This window comes from Ranitomeya variabilis, chromosome 4, assembly GCF_051348905.1.
Source record: "Ranitomeya variabilis isolate aRanVar5 chromosome 4, aRanVar5.hap1, whole genome shotgun sequence".
Lineage (NCBI taxonomy): Eukaryota > Metazoa > Chordata > Amphibia > Anura > Dendrobatidae > Ranitomeya > Ranitomeya variabilis.
This window is the reverse complement of record NC_135235.1, coordinates 230,269,597-230,296,906: the sequence shown is the minus strand read 5'-3', so window position 1 is coordinate 230,296,906 and position 27,310 is coordinate 230,269,597. Positions and strand designations below refer to the sequence as shown.

At 41.5% G+C, this 27,310-nt stretch overlaps 1 protein-coding gene across 1 annotated transcript in view; it reads left to right on the top strand.

Annotated features, from left to right (window-relative positions):
* LOC143770500 (uncharacterized) overlaps positions 1 to 18,237 on the top strand; it is a 96,609-nt gene extending 78,372 nt beyond the window's left edge. Inside the window, exons 4-6 of the mRNA XM_077260172.1 lie at positions 10,581 to 10,727; positions 15,573 to 15,704; positions 16,650 to 18,237. Coding sequence (XP_077116287.1) covers positions 10,581 to 10,727; positions 15,573 to 15,704; positions 16,650 to 16,798 — 428 coding nt within the window. The 3' untranslated portion in view covers positions 16,799 to 18,237. The remainder of the gene's footprint in view (positions 1 to 10,580; positions 10,728 to 15,572; positions 15,705 to 16,649) is intronic.
* Positions 18,238 to 27,310: the final 9,073 nt, after the last annotated feature.

The following is a 27,310-nucleotide window of genomic DNA, read 5'->3' as shown; positions in this document are numbered from 1 at the left end:
TGATCGCTGCTGCGTGTCAAACTAAACGATATCACTATCCAGGACGCTGCAACGTCACGGATCGCTAGCGATATCGTTTAGTGTGAAGGTACCTTAAGAGGGAAAGATCTCCTTCTAAGTATAAATAGCCAAGAGAGTCCTTTACAAAATGAATTAAAACATAACTTTTACTACTACTATGATAAAAAACATATTATGGACAATATACACGGTAAAGTGCAAAACAGTGCAAACAGTGCATGACAGTGCTAAATAAAAAAATGGTTTTGTCTCATTAATACTTGAGGGGGAGGGGAAGAGAGAGTAATCGCTGTACTACCCCAGTCGTGCCCCTGTATTGCTCCTGCCCTGACAAGGGCGGTACCCAAGTCAGGCTAAATAGTTGTACCCACCACACAAAGGAATTAAACTTCCCTACGCGTTTCTTCTCACTTCAGTGAGATTCATCAGGGGAACATATATAATTGTGGGATATTCTATTCAAAAGAAATGTCCCTCCATCCGGAGGTGACTATTATGTGTCCGATGCATACGGTTCTCGGCATGGACTAATGGTAGGGTGAGAAACCGGACGGACAAGTACCCCCTTAAATAGTTTCCTCCTATAAAGATAGTTATATAACATCCTACCTCCATTTCAATAGAGCCAGCGTGGCATTCAATGGCGTGGTGTCGCCATTACTATGTATGTGTGTTTCCGGTCCCCGAGGTGTTATGTCAATCATACCTACGTTCTCCGGCGCAGTGTGTGCACTCAGAAAATCAATCCGCTGTCACTTCCGGTTTGCGTTCCCCCGGACCTCTGCTTAATGCGCACGCGCCATTCAAAATAAAGAAAGGAGTTATATCCATCATACCTACGTTCTGCGGCGCAGTATGTGCACTCGGGAAATCAATCCGCTATCACTTCCGGTTTACCCGGACCTTTATTCAATGCGCACGCGCCGTTCAAATAAAGAAAGGAGAAAGATTTCCCGTATGATGGAGTCCCGGTCACCTTGGTAACACGTATATACTTGCGGTTAGGGCTATTACGCCCGCATTTATAAGTAAACTGATTATCAATCATGTCTAGAAGCATATCGTATGGACCTCAAAGCGTGTCCCTTAGAGGTCGTTCTTTTCTTTTTGGTATGAGATATCTGCGTGCCTTATCCGTCTATAAAGAGGAGGGAATAAGCTTCTGATGTTATTGAACTGCACACATAGGTTACATGGAAAAAATACCTAGTATAAATATGAGGACCCATATATTGTTATATCAGTATTTATTATTACCATATCCAGATAGCATGTTCTTATTATTTATGATAAAATGATATAATCGATAGTACTAAAGCTCCACTATTCCTAACAAAAAATTGTATACCAGAATTCATATAAAAGCCATTTAGGCTAAAAATGAAATGTTGCAGATAATCAGGATTAAAGGCATGATATTACTCTACTATATGGGATCAGAATTTGTAAAAAATCTCTATTAAAGGGATGCAGAATAGATATTCAATATACTAGAGGAAAACTATATGGATGGAAAGAAGGGAAACAGTCCTGAAAACGAATGTCCATAAACAACACACAAGTCTCAGTTTATGCCACATATGTTAGGGTCAGAGACATGGATATGTAAAATATAGCAATGGCTAATATCCTACTGATTCCGTCCTAGTAGACGATATAAAATCCGTTTCATAAGCTCAATATTCCTAAAGCACTAGTTCCTAAACACCAACCTATAGATATGCAGCAGTACAGCCAAAATTTCATCAGAGCTCATCAGGTATGCTGTTAAGTTCAAAGAAAGCAGCTAAAACTCAGTTGCTCATTTAAACCATATGGATGACACGTATTGAGACGAAAAATCCACCTTGATTCTCTTTGGAGCAACATCCTATCATAATCTCCACCCCTTCTTGGTGGCGTCACTTTCTCAATGCCCATAAACTGTATGGCCTTTACATCCCCAGTATGTGAACCATTGACGTGTCTTGCCACAGTTGTTTCCCTTTTATTGCGGATGTCGCCCAGATGTTCACCTATCCTCCTCCTGAACTCTCTTATGGTCTTACCCACATAGGTCTTGCCACATCTGCAAATAATGCGATAAATTACGCACTTAGTTTTACAATTGATGAAGTCTCTGATCTCAAAAGACTCACCGGCGTTTTCAAAGTTCTTACCTACCAAAATATGTTCACAGGCAATGCATTCCCCACAACGATAACATCCCTTGGTTCTCACTGGCAACCAAGTTCCTCTAGCTATAGGTGTGACGAAATGGCTATGTACCAATCGATTTCCTATCGTCCGGCTCTTTTTATAGGTGATCTCTGGTCTTTCGCCTACGACATCTTTTATGTCCTCATCCATCTGGAGGATACCCCAGTATTTCTGGATTACCTCTCTGACCATATGAGCACCGTTATCAAAGGTACAGATGAGTCGAGCCTTCCCTAACGGGTTCTCAGTTCTTTTTCTGGGGACCAGGAGTCCTCTCCTATCTTGATTATTGGCATGCCTAAACGCTTCTCTGAGTACGTGGTCGGGGTAACCTTTGATACGAAACCTTTGGCGTAAATCATCCGCCTTGATTTTAAAAATTTTTTCATTTGAGCAATTTCTTTTCAGCCTAAGGTACTGGCCCTTGGGTATACCTTTTTTCAAAGAATGAGGGTGGTGACTGTCCCACTTTAATAAAGAGTTTGTGGAGGTCGGTTTACGAAAGATAGTGGTCTCTAGGGTATCCCCACTTTCTGATTTCATGATCAGGACATCTAGAAAGGCCAGTCTTTTTGAGTCAATTTCGTACGTAAACCTCAGGCCCATCTCATTATGGTTCAAAAGGTCAATAAGTTCTTCAAATTCAATCACGGTACCCCGCCATAAGATGAAGACATCATCTATGAACCTGACCCAAAGATCCACTTTACTAGTCAGGTTCATAGACTTCTCGGAGAAAACGATGGTGTCCTCCCACCAGCCCAGGAACAGATTAGCATAACTTGGCGCACATGGATTACCCATGGCGGTTCCCCTGAGCTGGTGGAGGACTTTACCATCAAAGCAAAAGTAATTCTGATGCAAAACAAAATCAAGAAGGGAAGTGACCAGTCTATTGTGAGGGACGCACTGAAGACCTCTTGTGGCCAGAAAATATTCAACACCCTTTATACCAAAACTGTGTGGAATCGAGGAATACAGTGCCTCAATGTCAATACTGGCCAGGAATACGCCCGGTTCCACATTAATGTTATCAAGTTTACACAATAGGTCAGCCGTATCTCTCACGTATGATGGTAGAGAACTCACAAAAGGTCTAAGTATCTCGTCAAGGTATGTGCCTACATTATGGCTTATACTCCCTATACCGGACACAATAGGTCTACCTTTAAGGGGGGAAACCCCTTTATGCAACTTTGGGAGTGCATAAAAAGTGGCCGCCACAGGATGTTTGGGAAAAAGGAAATCAAATTCTGCCTGGCTAATCAGTTGGTTAAACCTGGCCTCATCAAGGATATTTTTCAACTCGTTCCTAGTTCTCTCAATTGGATTATTTGGAACTCTGGCATATGTTGTTAAATCACTTAACAGTGATAAGCACATATCCTTGTACTTGTCAGTATTCATTATAACAATGTTACCCCCCCTTATCGGAGGGCTTCACCACTATAGATGTGTCCCTTTCTAAAGTATGGAGTGCTTCCATTTGTTCCTTTGTCAGGTTATATCTGGTATGCACCTCCTCTTTTTGTTTAATCTCGTTAGTAGTCAGATTAAGGAACACATCTATCGCGGAGATATCACCACTCGGTGGTGGCATCTTAGTACTGGTTCTTTTCAGTGATGTAAACGGACCCTGACCAGTTACAGACGATGGAGATTGATCCAAATCGGCCAAAAGCTGTACTTCATGGAACATATCAACTGGAATATCAAGGCCCGCACATGTCTTCTGTTGTGATTCGGTTATTTGGCTCCCCCAGTGGTCGCTTGTGGTACTGGTGTCTTGTGAGCTTTTCATCTGTTTCTATCAGGATGTGGGAGTTTCCTATTTAGCCTTGTTCCTCAGTCATTCCAATGCCGGCCATCAATGTAACCAGAGTCTTTCTGTTGCATGTACCTGCTCCCAGTCTGCTGACCAGCTAAGTTGGACATTTCTGTCCTTAGTCTATTTTTGTATGTTTTGTCCAGTTTGCAGTTATGTGATTCTCTGCAGCTGGAAGCTCTTGTGGGCTGAAATTGCCACTCCGGTGCCATGAGTTGGCACATGAGTTTAAGGTAATTTCAGGATGGTTTTTGATAGGGTTTTGTAGCTGACTGCGAAGTCCACTATTGTATCCTTCTGCTATCTAGTTAGTGGGCCTCGCTGTGCTAAATCTGTTTTCATACTACGTTTGTCTTTTCACCTTAACTCACCGTTATTATATGTGAGGGGCTACTATCTCCTGTGGGGAATTTTCCTCTGGAGGCAAGCCAGGACTGTGTTTCATCTATTAGGGGTAGTTAGTCCTCCGGCTGGTGCGAGACGTCTAGCGAAAACGTAGGCACGTTCCCTGGCTACTATTAGTTGTGTGTATAGGTTTAGCATCGCGGTCAGCTCTAGTTTCCATCACCCGAGAGCTTGTCCGTTTTTCTATGTTTCTGATGTTCCCCTGCCATTGGGAACCATAACAGTCTTCCTATTCTGTTGTTTAAAGTGCTTGTGCCATCTTAATTTCCTGACGAATAAATTGATATCCTTGATGCAGTCAAAGGAGGAAAAGTCGGTGGTGGGGATGAACGATAGCCCCTTACTCAATACAGTCATCTCTGGCTCACTAATTATTTTATCAGAGAGATTAACTACTTGTAGTTCTAATCCTTGTTGAACGGATTTCTGCTCCTCAGGGAGTATGTGTTGTCTAAAAAACCAGGCCTAGTGTAGGAATGGAAAGTCCCTCCCCTGGAGTAGCCTCTATTTCAACCCCTTTGGCGACCACGTATTTGCCTCTGCCTTGTTTCTGTATCTGAAAAATCGGTGTCTGTAGAGGAAAGGTCTGTTTCTCTTTCCACCCTTTCCAAACGATCTCCCAGGACCTGATAGATTTTATTTTCCTTAAAGTCCTGGAGATCCCTCAAATACTGTTTGTGTTTCCTTTCTTTCAATTTGTATTGAAATTTTTCAATTGAATTTTGTAATTGAGTTTCCTTAATACTGAAGTCACTTTCTCCTTTAAATTTAGTTACTATCTCAATCTGTTCCTTCAGTCTAATATTTAATTTTTCAAAGTTATTTTTCTCTTCCGTAACTAAGAGATTCATAAACCTCAAAGAGCTATTAGTCGCCTCTTTCTCCCAACGGCTCAATAGCTTTGGGTTTCGACACCGAGGTGCTGGCAATAGGGTAATGCGTAGTCCCCTGGGTACTATGTTGTTTTTGATATATGTATCTAAGCTCTGGATTTCCCACCACGAGCTCGTGTGTTCCTTATATAGTTTATTAAAATCTTTAAAAGCTGCTGCATATGTGGGAGTATATTTCTTCTGAGAAAAGGCTTTTTCAGAGAAAATCTCTTTGGCCTCAGTAAGCCAAAGGTTAGTGTCAGGTCCTGCCGATAAGAACCCGGCCATAACAGAGGAATGTAAACAATTATAGCAAAAAAGATGTATCAAGTCTAGACACTTCCAAACAATCTCTAGTAATCAATAAGTATAAATAGCCAAGAGAGTCCTTTACAAAATGAATTAAAACATAACTTTTACTACTACTATGATAAAAACATATTATGGACAATATACACGGTAAAGTGCAAAACAGTGCAAACAGTGCATGACAGTGCTAAATAAAAAAATGGTTTTGTCTCACCAAATAGTTGTTGGTTACTGGCAGGAGTCCATTAATACTTGAGGGGGAGGGGAAGAGAGAGTAATCGCTGTACTACCCCAGTCGTGCCCCTGTATTGCTCCTGCCCTGACAAGGGCGGTACCCAAGTCAGGCTAAATAGTTGTACCCACCACACAAAGGAATTAAACTTCCCTACACGTTTCTTCTCACTTCAGTGAGATTCATCAGGGGAACATATATAATTGTGGGATATTCTATTCAAAAGAAATGTCCCTCCATCCGGAGGTGACTATTATGTGTCCGATGCATACGGTTCTCGGCATGGACTAATGGTAGGGTGAGAAACCGGACGGACAAGTACCCCCTTAAATAGTTTCCTCCTATAAAGATAGTTATATAACATCCTACCTCCATTTCAATAGAGCCAGCGTGGCATTCAATGGCGTGGTGTCGCCATTACTATGTATGTGTGTTTCCGGTCCCCGAGGTGTTATGTCAATCATACCTACGTTCTCCGGCGCAGTGTGTGCACTCAGAAAATCAATCCGCTGTCACTTCCGGTTTGCGTTCCCCCGGACCTCTGCTTAATGCGCACGCGCCATTCAAAATAAAGAAAGGAGTTATATCCATCATACCTACGTTCTGCAGCGCAGTATGTGCACTCGGGAAATCAATCCGCTATCACTTCCGGTTTACCCGGACCTTTACTCAATGCGCACGCGCCGTTCAAATAAAGAAAGGAGAAAGATTTCCCGTATGATGGAGTCCCGGTCACCTTGGTAACACGTATATACTAGCGGTTAGGGCTATTACGCCCGCATTTATTAGTAAACTGATTATCAATCATGTCTAGAAGCATATCGTATGGACCTCTAAGCGTGTCCCTATTATTAGAGGTCGTTCTTTTCTTTTTGGTATGAGATATCTGCGTGCCTTATCCGTCTATTCTACATCCCTTTAATAGAGATTTTTTACAAATTCTGATCCCATATAGTAGAGTAATATCATGCCTTTAATCCTGATTATCTGCAACATTTCATTTTTAGCCTAAATGGCTTTTATATGAATTCTGGTATACAATTTTTTGTTAGGAATAGTGGAGCTTTAGTACTATCGATTATATCATTTTATCATAAATAATAAGAACATGCTATCTGGATATGGTAATAATAAATACTGATATAACAATATATGGGTCCTCATATTTATACTAGGTATTTTTTCCATGTAACCTATGTGTGCAGTTCAATAACATCAGAAGCTTATTCCCTCCTCTTTATAGACGGATAAGGCACGTAGATATCTCATACCAAAAAGAAAAGAACGACCTCTAATAATAGGGACACGCTTAGAGGTCCATACGATATGCTTCTAGACATGATTGATAATCAGTTTACTAATAAATGCGGGCGTAATAGCCCTAACCGCTAGTATATACGTGTTACCAAGGTGACCGGGACTCCATCATACGGGAAATCTTTCTCCTTTCTTTATTTGAACGGCGCGTGCGCATTGAGTAAAGGTCCGGGTAAACCGGAAGTGATAGCGGATTGATTTCCCGAGTGCACATACTGCGCCGCAGAACGTAGGTATGATGGATATAACTCCTTTCTTTATTTTGAATGGCGCGTGCGCATTAAGCAGAGGTCCGGGGGAACGCAAACCGGAAGTGACAGCGGATTGATTTTCTGAGTGCACACACTGCGCCGGAGAACGTAGGTATGATTGACATAACACCTCGGGGACCGGAAACACACATACATAGTAATGGCGACACCACGCCATTGAATGCCACGCTGGCTCTATTGAAATGGAGGTAGGATGTTATATAACTATCTTTATAGGAGGAAACTATTTAAGGGGGTACTTGTCCGTCCGGTTTCTCACCCTACCATTAGTCCATGCCGAGAACCGTATGCATCGGACACATAATAGTCACCTCCGGATGGAGGGACATTTCTTTTGAATAGAATATCCCACAATTATATATGTTCCCCTGATGAATCTCACTGAAGTGAGAAGAAACGCGTAGGGAAGTTTAATTCCTTTGTGTGGTGGGTACAACTATTTAGCCTGACTTGGGTACCGCCCTTGTCAGGGCAGGAGCAATACAGGGGCACGACTGGGGTAGTACAGCGATTACTCTCTCTTCCCCTCCCCCTCAAGTATTGATGGACTCCTGCCAGTAACCAACAACTATTTGGTGAGACAAAACCATTTTTTTATTTAGCACTGTCATGCACTGTTTGCACTGTTTTGCACTTTACCGTGTATATTGTCCATAATATGTTTTTATCATAGTAGTAGTAAAAGTTATGTTTTAATTCATTTTGTAAAGGACTCTCTTGGCTATTTATACTTATTGATTACTAGAGATTGTTTGGAAGTGTCTAGACTTGATACATCTTTTTTGCTATAAAAGATCTCCTTCTGTCTAAATCTAGACTTGCTGTGATCACTTCGTTTATGGCAAGTAAAGAGTTAAATAAGCTTTGCAAGCACTCAAATCCCCCTGCTACAGCTCCATTAGCGGGGATGTTGCTAAGCAGGTTTCACCTGAGGATCATCATCTCCAGTCAAACGTCTATAAAGACGTGAACGGGTTGTGCAATGGCGAGAAGTGGTTAACAAACACCGTATTGGCAAGCATGCCACAAATCAGAATCTTAAGTCCTCTCATCACTAAAAATAATAAATAAAGGGAACAAAAAAAAAAAGTATAAGGTAAAAAAAAAAATTCCTCCACTATGTGAGGGTCAAAACTGGGCAGATTCCAGCTGAGTTATACATGCATCTCTAACAGCAGAGGTCAGAGCCTATTCCCTAAGGGGATTGGAATATAAAGAATAAAGCTAAAAAACAAAAGTTTCAAAAGAATGAAAAATAATCATTCAAATCAACTGTAAAAGTAAAAATCCAAACTTTCAAAAAATGATTAAAAAAAATATAAAACATATAGCAAACACTATAACAAAAATAGTTTGAAACACCAGAATTGCAATTTTGGTCAACACAACTCATCCAAAACATGTAATAAATGACAATCAAAATGTCATATGAACATACCAGGATTAGTAATGTTTGGCGTTTAAGAAGCGTAGGTTTCACAAAGGTTTCCACCTTATTTTTTTATTTTTCAAACGTGTATATCTTTTTAATGGATTAACAATGAATTAACAATTTTATCTCTAATTGGATCTGGAATCTGGACCTTTTTTCAGTACCCCTGCAGGAAGTGTCCTGCAGGAAAAAAATAAACACTCCTAGGGATGGTCAGATTCAACTTTCCCTGTGTCATATGATAAGACCCATGTCTAACCAGGTCAAACAGTTCTAGCTTCTGGTGAGTACAGTGCAGATTAGCAGAGCAAAGCATGTGCCATTATAAAGACCCATTGCAGCTCTCCTCTCACAGCGCTGTCAGCTCGGCTTTGCTCCCCTTATGTTAAAAAAATAGAGTTGCGTTCTATGTTAAGCAGCCAAAAGAATAATAACTAAAAACATATCAGATTGGAATTAGCATTTTTGAACTGACCTGGAAAGTCAGGTGTGGAGAGCATCATATTATTGGGGGGTTGTGGGTTCATAGCACTGTGTGGGAGTTGTTGGGGCATCATACTGTGTAGGGGAACTGTGTGTGCATAATACTGTGCGGGGGTATTGTTGGAGGAGCTGTAGTGGAATCATTCTCTGTGTGATATTGAGGGTTCATACTGTTGTGGCATGATATTGTGTAGGGGCATCACACTATGGGGCTATTTTTGCAGTGTGGGGGAAAGGTTGTAGCTTCATATTGTGGGGAAGATTTGTGGGTGATGTGGGTACATCATACTGTTGTGAATGACTGGGGACATCATAGTGGTAGGGGCAACTGTGGTGGAATCCTACTGTAGAGGGTGATTTGGGACACCATACTGTGTGGGAGTGTTACTGCTGGGGAGTAATATTGTGTTGGGGGGACACTGTGAAGTTGGGGGATACTATAGAAAAAAACTATGCATGGGAATTCACTGTGAGGATTTCATACCGTTTATAGGGGTAATTTTGGGGGCATCCTATTCTATGTTAAAAATTTAAGGGGTATCGTTCTGTGAATGTTCTGCAAAACATGTCCTTCTCCCTGACTTTAAAAGTTGGCAGGTATACCATTTAAACTTTCTGTCACCACACATATGTGCTGTAACTCCTCTTATTCCACCATTTTTTTGTTTGTTTTTCTTGAGGTGTGGGAATGGAGGTGGGGAGAGGCAAGTTAGAACAATGGGTCTTTATCATTTCTTTGTAAACCTCTGTGTATTATACTCTATGGTGATGAGAAGGAGTAGCAGAAAGATTGTCCTGAGCTTTCTAATAAGTCTTTTAATTCACTCTAGTGCTGGATGTACAGCTGCACTGCTTAGTACTGCTGTATAAAGTCTTCCATGCTGATGCTTCAGCCTGTGTACTAACTATATAATGAAGAGTAGGTTTGTGTACTGTGTACCACTGTACTGTGTATGGGAGACACCATAGTAGCCAGTCTCAGAGTCAATTGCAAATTAAGAGATGGAGCATGGATGGGGAAACAGGTGAAAACACCGGAAACAAGTCCTATAATGGATGAAAATTGTGTGTACATGCACTGGACAGCTTATTCTGAAAATATACAATTACTATTCAAAGACACCATTCTGAACAATAGATCAATTCACCTGTATGGTTTATATTATTTTTTAAAATTTTAAAAAACAATAATCTTTGCTATGTTTTCCTATAGGTGGAGTGAGAACCGAAATGTTGCTAAGATTTTGCTCACCAGATACTCAATGTGGCATTGGGGGCAGTATAAGCACATCACAGCAACAATTAAGGATGGCCGTTTCATGTTGCGGCACTGATAACTGTACTCCTTATCTTCCAGCATGTAAGTCAGCAAGTTCTGATTTTTTCTATTTGAAGCCCTAATTTGCAAAATAATCTTTATGTTTATATAGCGCTAACATATTCCGCAGCGCTTTACAGGTTGCACACACATTATCGTCACTGTCCCCGTTGGGGCTCACAATCTAAATTCCCTATCAGTATGTCTTTGGAATGTGGGAGGAAACCGGAGTACCCGGAGGAAACCCACGCAAACACGGAGAGAACATACAAACTCTTTGCAGATGTTGTCCTTAGTGGGGCTTGAACCCAGGACTCCAGCGCTGCAAGGCTGCTGTGCTATCCACTGCGCCACCGTGCTGCCCAAAAGGAAATCATCCCTGCCCAAAAGGAAATCATCCACTGACTCTAGTACTCCCCTAAAGACTATCACCAGCAGAGAAGACCAGCAAGGGGAAGATTTAAATTGTAGCACCTGCAATGAGATAGGATAGACTACATAACAAATAAAAAACACCTACTGTGCAAAAGGAATGGACAAAGGCAAAAGGTAATCAGCACCTGAAGAGCGACAGAACCTGTTGTGGCTCAGAGGACAGAGATGCCGACAACAGAGCACAGGATTGGTGGATCAGAATCCCGAGGCATGCACTGCACAGTCAAGTGATCACAAGTATGCGACTTGCATACATACGATAATGTACCGACTAGACATGAGTGACCTCATACATTACACTTTCTTGTATTGCTTGAGGTCAGTCAAGTCTTGTTGGAATGTGGCTAGAAGTATGCAAATCGCATTATTGAGGTCAATTAACAAGGAACGAGAGAATCCTGACAGCATGCAGTGTACTAATCTGAGGATTGGTAGAGATCCCAATGGTTGGACCTCCAGCGATCAGGAAATTATCCCCTATCCCAGGGGTGAGGAATCGTTTTTCTGCCAAGGGCCATTTGGATATTTATACCATCATTTGGGGGCCGTACAAACTCCACCCATAAAGTTCATCCTGACTCTGGCACTGGTTTCAGGACGTAATCTTTGATTGCATGCCCTTCAGTGTTCAGTAGTGAACACTGTGTGTGTGTGCTAACAGAGCAAGAAGAAATTAATGAGCTGGTGGAAATCAAAATACATCTTCCTGCCTAAGAATGCGGTCCCTGAGAATCTGCCCGAGGGCCTGATAAAAGGTCATCAAGGGCCATAAATGACCCTGGGGCCTGAGGTCCCCACCCCTGCCCTATCCTATAGAAAGGAGAGGACTTGATTTTATGGGAATAACCCTTTAATGGAGTATTCCTATCTCATATATTTATGGCGTATCCAGAGGATATGATCATTCTGCCCATCTCTCCACTGACATCGTCTCGTCAGAGCTTTTGAAATGGATGGAAGACCCAATAGTTGTCATCAATATGTGCTATAACACTTGTTAAGTTATATTTACTAGATCATTGAGATTGATCGTCGTTGATCTAGAAATGTATTTATACTAGAGAAAGAAAACAATTTTAATTTTTTTATTTTTTTTATTTTTGCTATAATGAAAAAAATGTAGAGTTGAGTGGATCTCTCGAATTTCAGTTTGGGCAGATTTGTAAAATTCATTCGATTCGATACATATGGTCCAAATAGAATATGTCTCGTTTTGGGCCACACCTGTCTCACTATGGCTGTTTCCGGCCAGGATCTTCGAAAAGCTCTTCTTCTTCTTTTACCTCTGGGTTTTTCTCAGGCAAAACCCCCGACTAAGCAACACAGAGTCAAACGGAGTGCGATGCACATCATTGTGGGGTTAGGTTGGTGCTGGCATTCTCTAGAAGACCCAATGTAGAGAGAAGAAGGGATAGAAGCAAAAAAATAGTTGCATAGTTAATACGGTTGAAAAGTAGACAAATGTCCATCATGTTTAACCAGTGGATGAGAAAGGATATTGTTATTATTTATTTATATAGCAGTATAAATCATAAACCTACCCTATAAAAGCCAATTTTTATTATTTATTAATAAAACCATAAGAACAGGAAAAAAGGACCTCAAGCAGTCATACGTCCAAATATAAAACAAACTTTATTGATACAAACAATTTTAAAAATACCGGAACATCAATGCATAGGAGGGCCAAAAAGATGACAATAAATGTCACCGACATCATGCTGAGCCCAAGAAACAGAGTGACCCTAACATGATAATACAAACAGGAGAGCTCTGCGGTACCAATTAACAAAAATCAAAGTGCCACAGAATCACATTTCTATGAGACACCGCATCCACATCACCTGATACAGCTGGTAGATACCGCAGGGACACTCGTCACCCCACCCTCATAAATTATAAAGCATCATAATTGAATCGGAGCACTTTCAGTACATCGGGCCTCCTGATGAGCCAGAGGGGCGAAACGCGTTGAGGCGGAAGTGGCGGGTGGATATGCATTGATGAGTACCAATTTATATATTTATCTTTTGTCATGTCCTAATCTGTGCTCAGGTTCCTAAAGGTTAAATAGGACTTGACTTGGACCATAACAAACTTTTGCTACCTGAAATAGACATAACGTTTTGGTACTCGTCATTTTTAAGGGTTAACCAGATCTATTGATTATTGAGTTTATACGGTTACCTCTGTTATATTAATCAAGCAGAATTTATATGCAGAATGTCTCCACCATTCGCCGATTGTGTTCATCATTTGGTTTTAATTGCACGCACTTTTGGGGATTAGGGTTATCCTTAGCGGTGTAGGAGTGATCATTGTATAGACCTAGAGGTGCCCTTTATTCCCTATCTGGGGAGGGTTTTGGCTCATGACAGACTTCAGGGCCAGGAGGGACAGCCACCGTTGAGCGGGGGCGCCAATCCGTCTCCCATAGGGTGCCAACCCCCGCTGTTAGGAAGGTGACAGCAGAGATTCAGGACTAGGGGTCTCCCTATTTTCCCAGAGCTTTGTTTGATTTTTTTCACGGTGTTTCTTTGGTTCTTTTTGTGACCTATCTATTGGTTTTATTAATAAATAATAAAAATTGGCTTTATAGGGTAGGTTTATGATTTATACTGGTCGATTTATGCCCTTGAGTATTTGACTTTGTTATTTATTTATATAGCACCATTAATTCCATGGTGCTGTACATGTGAAAAGGGGTTACATACAGGGTTATAGATATCGTTTACAGTAAACAAATGTACAATGACAGACTGGTACAGAGGGGAGTGGACCCTGTCTTTGCGGCCTTACATTCTATGGGATAATTGGGAAGTGACAGAAGTTCGGGGGTGCGGCAGCTCTGGCGGTGGTGAGGCGGCAGCTAGGGTGGTTGGTGACGCGGCAGCTCGGGTGGTTGGTGACGCAGCGGCAGCTCGGGTGGTTGATAAGGCGGCAGCTTGGGTGGTGGTGAGGCGGCAGAATGGTTATTGCAGGCGGTAGGCTTTCCTGAAGAGATGGGTTTTCAGGTTCCGTCTGAAGGATCCAAGAGTGGTGGATAATCGGACGTGTTGAGGCGTGGAATTCCAGAGGATGGGGGATATTCAGGAGAAATCTTAGAGGCGGTTGTGTGAGGAATGAATAAGTGTGGAGGAGAGTAGGAGGATCAAAGATTACGTGAGGGAAGATAGCGGGAGATTAGTCTAGAGATATAGGGAGGGGACAGGTTGTGGATGGCTTTGTAGATCAGTGTTAGTAGTTTGAACAGGATTCATTGGGGAATTGGGAGCCAGTGGAGGGATTTGCAGAGGGGAGAAGCAGGGGAGTAGCGAGGAGAGAGGTGGATTAGCCGAGCAGCAGAGTTGAGGACAGACTGGAGTGGTGCAAGGGAATTAGCGGGGAGGCCACAGAGGAGGGTGCTGCAGTAATCGAGGCAGGAGATGATGAGGGCATGCACAAGAGTTTTAGTAGATTGTGGGCTGAGGAAGGGATGGATTCTGGCAATATTTTTGAGTTGGAGGCGACAGGAGGTGGCAAGAGTTTGGACGTGCGGTTTGAAGGACAGGGCAGAGTAGAGAGTTACCCCGAGGCAGCGGATTTCAGGTGTGGGAGAGAGTGTGTGCCGTTTACCATAATAGATAGATCAGGTAGTGGGGATACGCGAGATGGGGAAAGATGATGAGTTTGGTTTTGTCTACATTGAGTTTTAGGAAGCGAAAGTTGAAGAAGGAGGATATGGCTGATAGACACTCCGGGATTCTGGACAGCAGAGAGGTGACATCTGGGCCAGAGAGGTAGATGTGAAAGGTGCACACGCACAATACATGATTCAGACTGCCTCCCAAAAAACTGATCTTTTCCCCATGATCTTATTGTTCTAAATATAGTTTGGTTGCAAATGGGATCTTACCTTGAACAATACAATTTTACGTTCTCTGATAAGATATGAATAGGTCATACCAAGGCATCGCTCTGTTGTAATGAGTAGATGTCACTATGACATCTGACCAATCTGTGCATTTCATGGAAGCTCGACGTTCATTGGGCATGCCCGACTTGTAATGTTCCCACAGATGTGTTCACTCTTACCTTTTCTTCAGTTAAGTTAAGGATTCTATTTCTTTAAAAAACAAAACAAAATCAATGCAATTCTGCAACATGTTAGCAAAACTCTTGACATGCTGCAATCCACGTAGCGTCCATTGATTGGCCGTATATAGACACACATAGCATGGACATCTCATGGCAGAGTATCACAAAATCATGCTTTTTATTAAGCTGGTCATCTTGTGCCACACATGTTGAGCCAGAAGTAAAGACAAGAAAGGATATAGCTATGTATAGTAAAAGGACAACTTTTGGAAGGAGGTCAAAAATTCTTCATGAGTATATACATGAAAAACATGATGGTATAGATTTAATGGAAAAATAAGTCTTCTATTTAACTTTTCCCTTTTATCTCTTTAGTGCCAACAAAAAGCACCAACCCCAATGGACTGGTTTGCCGATTCTGCACATCCGCTGACTCCACCTGGTGTTACACAGTACAATGCACCGGAGATGAGAATATGTGTCTTATCCAATCAACAACGATATCAGGTACTAAAACTTATTTTTTTTAAATTCACTTTATAGGAAACCAAAGAAAAGGAGTGGGGGGTCCTATCATATTTTATCATCACTAAACTAGTGAGGGCAAAATAATTCTCCAATTTGCCCACTATAGACCAGGAAAGTGATTTTCTGTCCCCATTTAGAAAAAACTCAATAATTACATTTGTAGCATTTATTTTTAATTTGTTTTTGTTGTGATGATACTGTATATACAATCTGTGTTATGCGCCCTTTCATATACAGAGGTAACGAGGTTGTCCACTCCTTCTACATTGATGGCCTATCCTTAGGATAGGTCATCAATGTCTGATCGGTGGGGGTGCGACACCAAGTTCCCCCATTGATCAGTTGTTCTAGGTGCGGCCGGAAGTGGTCAGTTATGGAACTGCACCATCTACTGAAAGTGACCAGGAGCCCTGTCTTCAAATTCAAAGGGGATTGGATGTGCAGTACCCAGCCGTGGTCACTATCAGTAGATGGAGCTGTTCCGTAACTGATCACTTCCAGCCAACACTTGCACCGAGAACAGCTGATGGGCATGAAGCCCGGTGTCGCACTTCCGCCGATCAGACATTGATGACCTATCCTAAGGCTAGGTCATCAATGTTAATTTAGTGGACCACCTCTTTACTAGGGTATGCTCTTCTTTCTCCCTTAACTATTGCAATACCTGTAAGAGGCATTGACGTGTCATTTTCATTCTGCTTATTGACGTTGAGTTCTCTCAGTAGTGAGACCACTGGAAAAAATTATATTCTACTTTGAGACTGTAAAATTTAAGTCGGAGTGTCGGATAAAATATAAAAAATATAAATTGCAAAATATACATTACATAAACTAAATTTGAAAAATTGTAAATCAGGCAAATATTAAAAATAGCCATTCACGATGCTATGTGTGTAAAACCTTTTATCGCATTGGTTTGTGTAGGAAGCACCTCGTCTTCAACAGCCATTCGGGGATGTGCAACAAAACCCATCTGTGATCTCGTCATCCAGTATGTAACCTTGGACAGTGGATTATTGAACGTTGAAACCGTCTGCACAGTGGCAGCAAAAGTGTTCACAAACTCATCCTGAATCCGGCCGTTGTGTGTTTTCTACTTCTGAAATTGTTTTTCTAATTGTTTTTTTTTTTAGGGATTCTTGGAAGAATGAGGCCAAAGCAATTTAGAGAGTAGTATATAATATATAATATAATATTAGTAGTATATAATAATATTTAATATTCTGGAACGTAGCTTGGCTGGAAAATATACAAAAATCAAAGTATGTCACTTTTTTGCCTCTGTTCTTTTACTCTTTGTCTCTTGTCTATATTTCTTTACTCTTTGAATTCGAAATTTCCAAACTTTTCTAAGTTAAATCTTCTCCCCCTTTTACAAATTTAGCTTGAACTGATCTAATAAGTTATAATCCAAGATTTCCTTAACAAAAGTTAACAAACTGTAAAGAAGAATAAATCAATACAACACCGAAGGGTTTGGGTCTTGTATGTTTTTTTTTTTTTTACTATTGGGCACATAACTAACAAGTTCAAGACCAATTTATTGTTTTTTTCTTCTATCAATAATATTTTTGGGTTTCTTTCATAAGAGCTCAACATTTTTTTCTTGTTAAGATATTCACATACGTGTCTCCTTTTTTACATGGGTGGACTACGCTTTAGGTAGTGTAATTTTTTTATGTTCTGATATACGAGGAAAAAGTCAAGAAATACAAGCGAATATGTGTATGTTTTTCTGAATTTTTTTTAGAAATGAGCACTAGTTAAACACATTTTAAGTAACTTTCCTTTTTTATCACAATTATTTTTGCACATCAGGTATGTTATTTTTAAGAATGTGGGCTGCAAACAGAGATTGGGACAAGCGATGATTTTCAATGTTTTATTTCTTTTCTTTTCCTGCTTTATTTCTGAATTATTTGGGGCAATATGTTCCTGATAAGATCATAAAAGACCTAAAAGGCTCATTTTAACATTTATCTACATTTTTTTCTACCGTTTACAACAGAAAATTCCAGCGAATCTTTCCTACTTGGCAATTTAAAAAACATTTTATTCTTTCATCTTTAAAATAATCCACATTGCAGAAGTCCTTAATATACACATGGGGATAAAAAAGGGCACACTGCTGCTTTATGCGTGCAGACTACGCGTTTCGACCTTCTTAGGTCTTCTTCTAGGTCTCAAGTGTGAGCAGTGCCCAAGGAAGTAATATACCCTGCTCCTAGAAACTCAGTCCAATTAGGAATCTGGTAATTTACGTAATTAAAATAAGGTGTGTAACTTTATATGACAGGGTTAAAACTTTGTTATATGCGGAATGTCTTAAAGTTTGAGACGCATATTGCTGCATAGTGCCCTTTGTTTTTCACATATAACATCATATATATCAAAATCTATTAGGTCTGATATTCATCTTATTATTCAAAAACAGAAAGACAGAAAATTTGACTATCATTTGCCTATGATGTTCGATAAAAATAGATATTTGTTAAACAAAAGTTGAAACAAATTCCCCTAATGCACTTATATCATATTTGTCTCTTCACTACTATTATTGCATCTACAATGTGTAAATAACTCATTCTAAAAAATTCCAATAGATTTTTATCAAACCAATAAAATTACTAATTCGTTATATTGTGTACTGATGTCTTCAATGTTGTAATAGAATATAAAAATCGCATCATCTGGATGGGATGCTCTGTCGATGACCTTTTATTTGTTTGGGAAGGTCAAAAAGAATCAATAGAAGACTTCCAAAAATATATTAACATCAATGACTTCAATTTGAAATTTACTTCTGCCCATGATAGCTATAAGACAGATTTTTTTGGATATCATTCTTTCAGGAAATTCTGAGACCAGGAAGGTGGACACTGCTCCGTTTAGGAAGCTGACTGCATCCAATACAATATTGGATGCTGATTCATGCCATCCAGCCCACACTATCAAAAGCATAGCTGTGGGAGAGCTAATTAGAATCCGCAGAAACCGCTTGAAAAAACAAACCTATGAGAACAAAAAAAAAACAAAATATGTCAAAGACTACAGGCTAGACATTATCGAAAATGGAATCTAGATAGAGCAGCCATTAATATTGTAGATAGAAAAGAATTATTGCAAAATAAAAGAGACAAAACTAAATTGTCTAATGGTAATAATAACCAAAATATTAAGTTTAGTGCCGAATATACACCACAATACACAGATATAATTAAAATCATAAAAAAGTACCTTTCCTAAATCAAGATAAGGATCTTGAAAAAATTCTAAAAGAAAACAAAATTAGATTTGTTGCTAAAAAGCGCGATCTAGTCAATCAATTTTGTCACCTAGTGTGTACAACGCTGCTGAACAACAAAAATCTCACACTTGGTTAGAGCTGAAAGGTTTTTATAAATGTGGAGCTAAGAAACGTAAATGTTGAAGGTTTACCAAAAAAACCCGGATAAAATAGTTTCAGTAAAAAACGGTAATGAATATTATATTAATAGTTTAATTAATTTTAAATCGAGGAAAATTTTGTGGATATTCTCCGCGCTACTGTGGAATTAAACAGCCAGGCAGGTAGAAGATAAAACTTGATGATTTATTCAGATTCTCAACGCGTTTCGAAGTCCAAAGACTTCTTCCTCAGGAGATGACATAGTATGTCATCTTCACACTGGAAAGCCATGTACCAAACGATTTGAACAGTAGGCAAGATTTAATCAGCCAATACTGAACAGCCGTCTTTCTAAGTGTGGAGATGTAAAGGGTGTGGTGATAGCGCTACCTGAGTGTGTTGGGGGACACTCGCTTGGCATGGGATTAAAGCATTCAGGCATGGTTTCTCCTCATAAATAGTCTATTCCGATTTATTATACGTCATAACTAGTGATGAGCGAACGTGCTCGCCACTATTCGTTACTCGCCCGAGTATCACTATGCTCGGTGTACCTGGCGAGCATCGAGCATTTCCGGGATTACTCGGCGGGAAGTGAAATCTTCACCCAGAGTTTTTGGCAGACTTTAGAGACCCAATCACGGTGCAGGGATTGTCTGCCAGGCCATGAAATGCCACAGCCATCTTTGTTGCGGTCGTGCAGTGATTGGCTGGGCTGCACAGCATCATCCCGAGTATAAGACACCTGGCGCTGCCCTGCTCTCCGCATTCTGCTCCTGTTTCAACAAGAGCATATAGAGCTGCTGCCGAGATAGTGTCAGAATCGTGGTTTTAGAGTTAGTGTAGGTCTGCAACTCTCACATCCACAACTCCTGAGAAACCAAAAGACCTTTTTAGGGCTAATTCGTGGGTCCTGAGATTGCAGAGCTAGGTAGGCAGGGCTCAGCATCCACCCAAACCCCAAATATATACAGTATGTTATGTCAGCCTGGTGTATCTGTTTAAAAATCATAGTTTTGCAGGCATATACAGCATACTTGTGTGTGCTAACCTTCTTCTACTCTTTTTTTTTTTTAATTCAGCCAAAAGCAAAAAATTTTTTTAATACAGTCTGTTATGTAAGGCTGAGAGCTGGTGTTTCTGTTTTTGAAAAATCGTATTTCCGCAGGCATACATAGCATAGTTCTTTCTGCTAGCCTAGTTCCACTCTTTTTTTATTTTCAAAATTCTACAAAACCCTAAAATAAAAATTAATACAGTCTGTTATGTCAGGCTGAGGTCTGTTGTATCTGTGTTGGAAAAATCGTCGCTTGACAGGCATAAGTTTCATAGGTCTGTCTGCTAGCCTTGTTCCACTCATTTTTTTTATTTTAAAAATTCTACAAAACCCTAAAAAAACCATTAATATTGTCTGTTATGTCATGCTGAGTCCTGTTGTATCTGTGTTAGAAAAATCATAGCTTGACAGGCATAAGTTTCATAGGTCTGTCTGCTAGCCTTGTTCCACTCTTTTTTTTTTTTTTTCAAAATTCTACAAAACCCTAAAAACATTTCATACAGTCTGTTATGTCAGACTGAGGCTTGTTGTATCTGTGTTGGAAAAATCGTAGCTTGACAGGCCTAAGTTTCATAGGTCTGTCTGTTAGCCTTGTTCTTTTTTTTTTTTTTAATTCTACAAAACCATAAAAAAAGTTAATACAGTCTGTTATGGCAGGCTGAAGCTTGGTGTTTGTGTTTGAAAAATCGTAGCTTTGCAGACATTCTGATCTGATATAATTTAGCTCCAAATAAATACATTTTGTTAAGCTTTTGAAATAGTGCAGTATTCTATTTAAGTTTAGTAAGACAGTCATTTGCAACAACTATCAAGTGATCCATGGACTAAAGCTGATGCATTCCGATATTTTTGCGATATCGGGATTGGGATGCATATTCATGTGTAAAATAAAGAATAAAAATAAAAAATAGGGATATACTCACCCTCGGACGCGCCCTGGTTGTAACCGCTGCAACCAGCAGCCTCCGTTCCTAAGAATGAGCGAGTGAAGGACCTGCGATGACGTCGCGGTCTTGTGATTGGTCACGTAACCGCTCACGTGACCGCTCACGTGACCGCGACAACCACACGTGGGTATACGCTTCCAGATTTGGTCTGTTTGCTGTTATCCTCCTCCTTATCCTCATCATCCACAACCAGTAGAGCACCAGGGTGAACGGATTCCATGATGCCTAAGTCACAATTTTTGGGAGCAAGGGTGTCTATGATGCCCATAGTAGTAGTATCTTTTTAAAAAAATGTATCCCCCATGGGGAAATGATTGTCAGCCCATACACTTAGCATATGGGCATTACAAGTCTAGGAGACCAGCTCATTTAAATTGAGCCTACTTTTCAATGAGGCCTTAAGCAATGTCTCTTCATTCTCCACCATTGGTCACCAGGCTGAACGTCTCCTGTGCTGCTGCAGACAATGAATTTTGTTCAACTTAACAAATGTGTTCCACTTGTATTAATCATTCACCAAAAATTTACATGTGGTATCTTTATGTTTGAAGCATGATATGTGGGAAAAGGTTGAAATGTTCCAGGGAACCGAATACTTTCGCAAGACACTGTATATAGAGGATATCTCAGCTCTCCTGTGTGGTATAGTATATAGAGGACCTGTCAACTCTGCTGTGTGGTGTAGTATATAGAGGATCTGTCATCTCTCCCGTGTGGTGTAGTATATAAAGTATCTGTCCTGTATAGAGGATCTTTCAAATCTCCTGTGTGGTGTAGTTTAGAGAGGATCTGTCAGCTCTCCTGTGTGGTGTAGTATATAGAGGATCTGTCAACTGTCCTGTGTAGTATCGATAGGATCTATCAGCTGACTGACCCTATATACTACACATGAGAGCTGACAGATCCTCTATAAACTACACCACACAGGAGAGCTGAGGATCTGTCAGCTCTCCTGTGTGATGTAGTATATAGAGGATCTGTCAGCTCTCCTGTGTGGTGTAGTATATAGAGGATCTGTCAGCTCTCCTGTGTGGTGTAGTATATAGAGGATCTGTCAGCTCTACTGTGTGGTGTAGTGTATAGAGGATCTGTCAGCTCTCCTGTGTGGTGTAGTATATAGAGGATCTGTCAGCTCTCCTGTCTGGTGTAGTATATAGAGGATCTGTCAGCTCTCCTGTGTGTTGTTTTATATAGAGGATCTGTCAGCTCTCCTGTGTGGTGTAGTAAATAGAGGATCTGTCAGCTTTCCTGTGTGGTGTAGTATATAGAGGATCTGTCAGCTCTCCTGTGAGGTGTAGTAAATAGAGGATCTGTCAGCTCTCCTGTGTGGTGTAGTATATAGACGATCTGTCAGCTCTCCTGTGTGGTGTAGTATATAGAGGATCTGTCAGCTCTCCTGTGTGGTGTAGTATATAGAGGATCTTTCAGCTCTCCTGTGTGATGTAGTATATAGAGGATCTGTCAGCTCTCCTGTGTGGTGTGGTATATAGAGGATCTGTCAGCTCTCCTGTGTGGTGTAGCATATAAAGGAGCTGTCAGCTCTCCTGTGTGGTGTAGTAAATAGAGGATCTGTCAGCTTTTCTTTGTGGTGTAGTATGTAGAAGATCTGTCAGCTCTCCTGTGTGGTGTAGTATATAGAGGATCTGTCAGCTCTCCTGTGTGGTGTAGTATATAGAGGATCTATCAGCTCTCCTGTGTGGTGTAGTATATAGAGGATCTGTCAGTTCTCCTGTGTGGTGTAGTATATAGAGGATCTGTCAGGTCTCCAGTGCGGTGTGGTATATAGAGGATCTGTCAGCTCTACTGTGTGGTGTGGTATATAGAGGATCTGTCAGCTCTTCTGTGTGGTGTAGTATATAGAGGAGCTGTCAGCTCTCCTGTGTGGTGTAGTATATAGAGGATCTGTCAGCTCTCCTGTGTGGTGTAGTATATAGAGGATCTGTCTGCTCTCCTGTGTGGTGTAGTATATAGAGGATCTGTCAGCTCCCCTGTGTGGTGTAGTTTATAGAGGATCTGTCAGCTCTCCTGTGTGGTGTAGTATATAGAGGATCTGTCCGTTGTCAAAAAAACCAAAATAAACTAACAGACCTAAAAAATATGCTTTAATATAGTTAATTAAAACAAAACAACCATATTTATAAAGAATAGATACCAATAGTAGGGATCCTGTAGGGATCCTTGGTCTAGGACATATGATATCGGCGAAAAGAAAAAGGAATGGACTAGGGAAGATAGAAGTGCCTACCTGTCATGAATCCCCAATGGCTAGAGATAGCACAGGACAAGCAAAGTATACAAATATCGGACGAGCTCTAGGGTGATGGAACCTGGGCTGACCGCTGCCCTACGCCTGACAAACGCAACTAGAGATAGCCAGGGAGCGTTCCTATGTTGGTTCTAGACGCCACGCACCAGCCTAAGAGCTAACTAGTACTGCAGAGAAAACAAGACCTCACTTGCCTCCAGAGGAATTAACCCCAAAGGTATAGTTGCCCCCCACATGTATTGACGGTGAAATGAGAGGAAGGCACACACATAGAGATGATGTATATAGCTTTAGCAAATAGAGGCCCGCTGAAAACTAGAAAGCAGAATGATACAAAAGGGGACTGAGCGGTCAGCAAAAAACCCTAATCAAAAAAACCATCCTGAGATTACAAGAACCCATGTGCCAACTCATGGCACATGGGGAGAACCTCAGTCCACTAGAGCAACCAGCTAGCATAGAGACATTCTAAGCAAGCTGGACCAAAAACCAAACAACTGAAAATCAGCACTTAGCTTATCCTGAAAGATCTGGGAGCAGGTAGGCAGGAACCAAACAGAGCACATCTGAACACATTGATAGCCGGCAAGGGAAATGACAGAAAGGCCAGGTAAAATAGGAAACACCCAGCCTCTGATGGACAGGTGGAAACCAAAGGCCGCAACCCACCAAAGTCACCCAGTACCAGCAGTAACCACCAGAGGGAGCCCACCAACAGAATCCACAACAGTACCCCCCCCTTGAGGAGGGGTCACCGAACCCTCACGAGAACCCCCAGGGCGATCAGGGTGAGCTCTATGGAAGGCGCGGACCAAATCAGTCGCGTGAACATCGGAGGCGACCACCCAGGAATTATCCTCCTGACCATAACCCTTCCACTTAACCAAATACTGGAGTTTGCGTCTGGAAACATGAGAATCCAAGATCTTTTCAACAACATACTCCAATTCTCCCTCCACCAGCACCGGAGCAGGAGGCTCGACCGAAGGAACAACGGGCACCTCATACCTCCGCAACAACGACCGATGGAACACATTATGAATAGCAAACGATGCTGGGAGATCCAAACGAAAAGATACAGGGTTAAGAATCTCCGAGATCCTATAAGGACCGATGAACCGAGGCTTGAACTTAGGAGAAGAGACCTTCATAGGGACAAAACGAGAAGACAACCACACCAAGTCCCCAACAAGAAGTCGGGGACCCACGCGGCGACGGCGATTAGCAAACTGCTGAGTCTTCTCCTGAGATAACTTCAAATTGTCCACCACCTGATTCCAAATCTGATGTAGCCTGTCCACCACCACGTCCACTCCAGGACAATCCGAAGATTCCCCCTGACCAGAGGAAAAACGAGGATGAAACCCCGAATTACAAAAAAAAGGAGAGACCAACGTGGCAGAACTAGCCCGATTATTAAGAGCAAATTCGGCCAGTGGCAAAAAAGCAACCCAGTCATCCTGATCAGCAGAAACAAAACACCTCAAATAAGTTTCCAAGGTCTGATTAGTTCGCTCCGTCTGGCCATTCGTCTGAGGATGGAATGCAGACGAGAAAGACAAATCAATGCCCATCTTGGCACAAAACGTCCGCCAAAATCTAGACACAAACTGGGATCCCCTGTCAGAAACAATATTCTCCGGAATCCCATGCAAACGAACCATGTTCTGAAAAAACAAAGGAACCAACTCAGAGGAGGAGGGTAACTTAGGCAAGGGCACCAAATGAACCATCTTAGAAAAGCGGTCACACACAACCCAGATAACGGACATTTTCTGTGAAACCGGGAGATCAGAAATAAAATCCATGGAAATGTGCGTCCAAGGCCTCTTCGGGATGGGCAAAGATAACAACAACCCACTAGCCCGTGAACAGCAAGGCTTAGCTCGAGCACACACTTCACAAGACTGCACAAAGGTACGCACATCCCTAGACAAGGAAGGCCACCAAAAAGACCTGGCCACCAAATCTCTTGTACCAAATATTCCAGGATGACCAGCCAACACAGAAGAATGGACCTCGGAGATGACTCTACTGGTCCAATCATCCGGAACAAACAGTCTTTCTGGTGGACATCGATCCGGTTTATCCACCTGAAACTCCTGCAATGCGCGTCGCAAGTCTGGGGATACGGCGGACAATATTACCCCATCCCTAAGGATACCAGCAGGCCCAGTGTCTCCAGGAGAATCAGGCACAAAACTCCTGGAAAGAGCATCTGCCTTCACATTCTTTGAACCTGGCAGGTATGAAACCACGAAATTGAAACGAGAAAAAAATAATGACCAACGAGCCTGTCTAGGATTCAAACGCCTGGCAGACTCAAGGTAAATGAGATTCTTGTGATCAGTCAAGACCACCACGCGATGTTTAGCACCCTCAAGCCAATGACGCCACTCCTCAAATGCCCACTTCATGGCCAAAAGCTCCCGATTACCCACATCATAATTGCGCTCGGCGGGCGAGAATTTTCTAGAGAAGAAAGCACATGGCTTCGTCACCGAGCCATTAGAACTTCTCTGTGACAAAACCGCCCCCGCTCCAATCTCGGAAGCATCAACCTCCACCTGAAAAGGAAGTGAAACATCTGGTTGACACAACACAGGAGCAGAAGAAAACCGGCGCTTAAGTTCCCGAAAGGCCTCCACGGCCGCAGGAGACCAATCGGCAACATCAGCACCCTTTTTAGTCAAATCAGTCAAAGGTTTAACAATACTGGAAAAATTAGCAATGAACCGACGATAAAAATTAGCAAACCCCAAGAACTTCTGAAGGCTCTTAACAGATGTAGGTTGTGTCCAGTCACAAATAGCCTGAACCTTAACGGGATCCATCTCAATAGTAGAAGGAGAAAAAATGTACCCCAAAAAAGAAATCTTCTGGACTCCGAAGAGACACTTTGAGCCCTTCACAAACAGAGAATTGGCCCGCAAAACCTGAAACACCTTCCTGACCTGTAGAACATGAGACTCCCAGTCATCAGAAAACACCAAAATATCATCCAAATACACAATCATAAACTTATCCAGATATTCACGGAAAATATTGTGCATAAAGGACTGAAAGACTGACGGAGCATTGGAGAGTCCAAAAGGCATTACCAAATACTCAAAATGGCCCTCAGGCGTATTAAATGCGGTTTTCCACTCATCACCCTGTTTTATCCGCACCAGATTATACGCACCACGAAGATCTATTTTAGTGAACCACCTAGCCCCCTTAATGCGAGCAAACAAATCAGTAAATAATGGCAATGGATACTGGTATTTGACTGTAATCTTATTCAGAAGGCGATAATCTATACAAGGCCTCAGGGAACCATCTTTTTTTGCCACGAAAAAAAAACCTGCTCCCAGAGGGGACGAAGATGGACGAATATGTCCCTTTTCCAAGGACTCCTTAATATAATTCCGCATAGCAGTATGCTCTGGCAGTGACAGATTAAATAAACGACCCTTAGGGAACTTACTGCCAGGAATCAATTCTATAGCACAGTCACACTCTCTATGAGGAGGGAGCGAATTGAGCTTAGGCTCCTCAAAAACATCCTTATAATCTGACAAAAACGCAGGGATCTCCGAAGGAGTCGATGAAGCGATAGAAATCGGAGGTGCATCATCATGAACCCCCTGACATCCCCAGCTTAGCACAGACATTGTTTTCCAGTCCAGGACAGGATTATGAGTTTGTAACCATGGCAGACCAAGCACTAGTACATCATGTAAATTATACAGTACAAGGAAGCGAATCACCTCCTGATGAACGGGAGTCATGCGTATGGTCACTTGTGTCCAATACTGCGGTTTATTCATAGCCAATGGTGTAGAATCAATTCCCTTCAGAGGAACAGGAACTTCCAGAGGCTCTAGACTAAAACCGCAGCGTTTAGCAAATGACCAATCCATAAGACTCAGGGCAGCGCCTGAA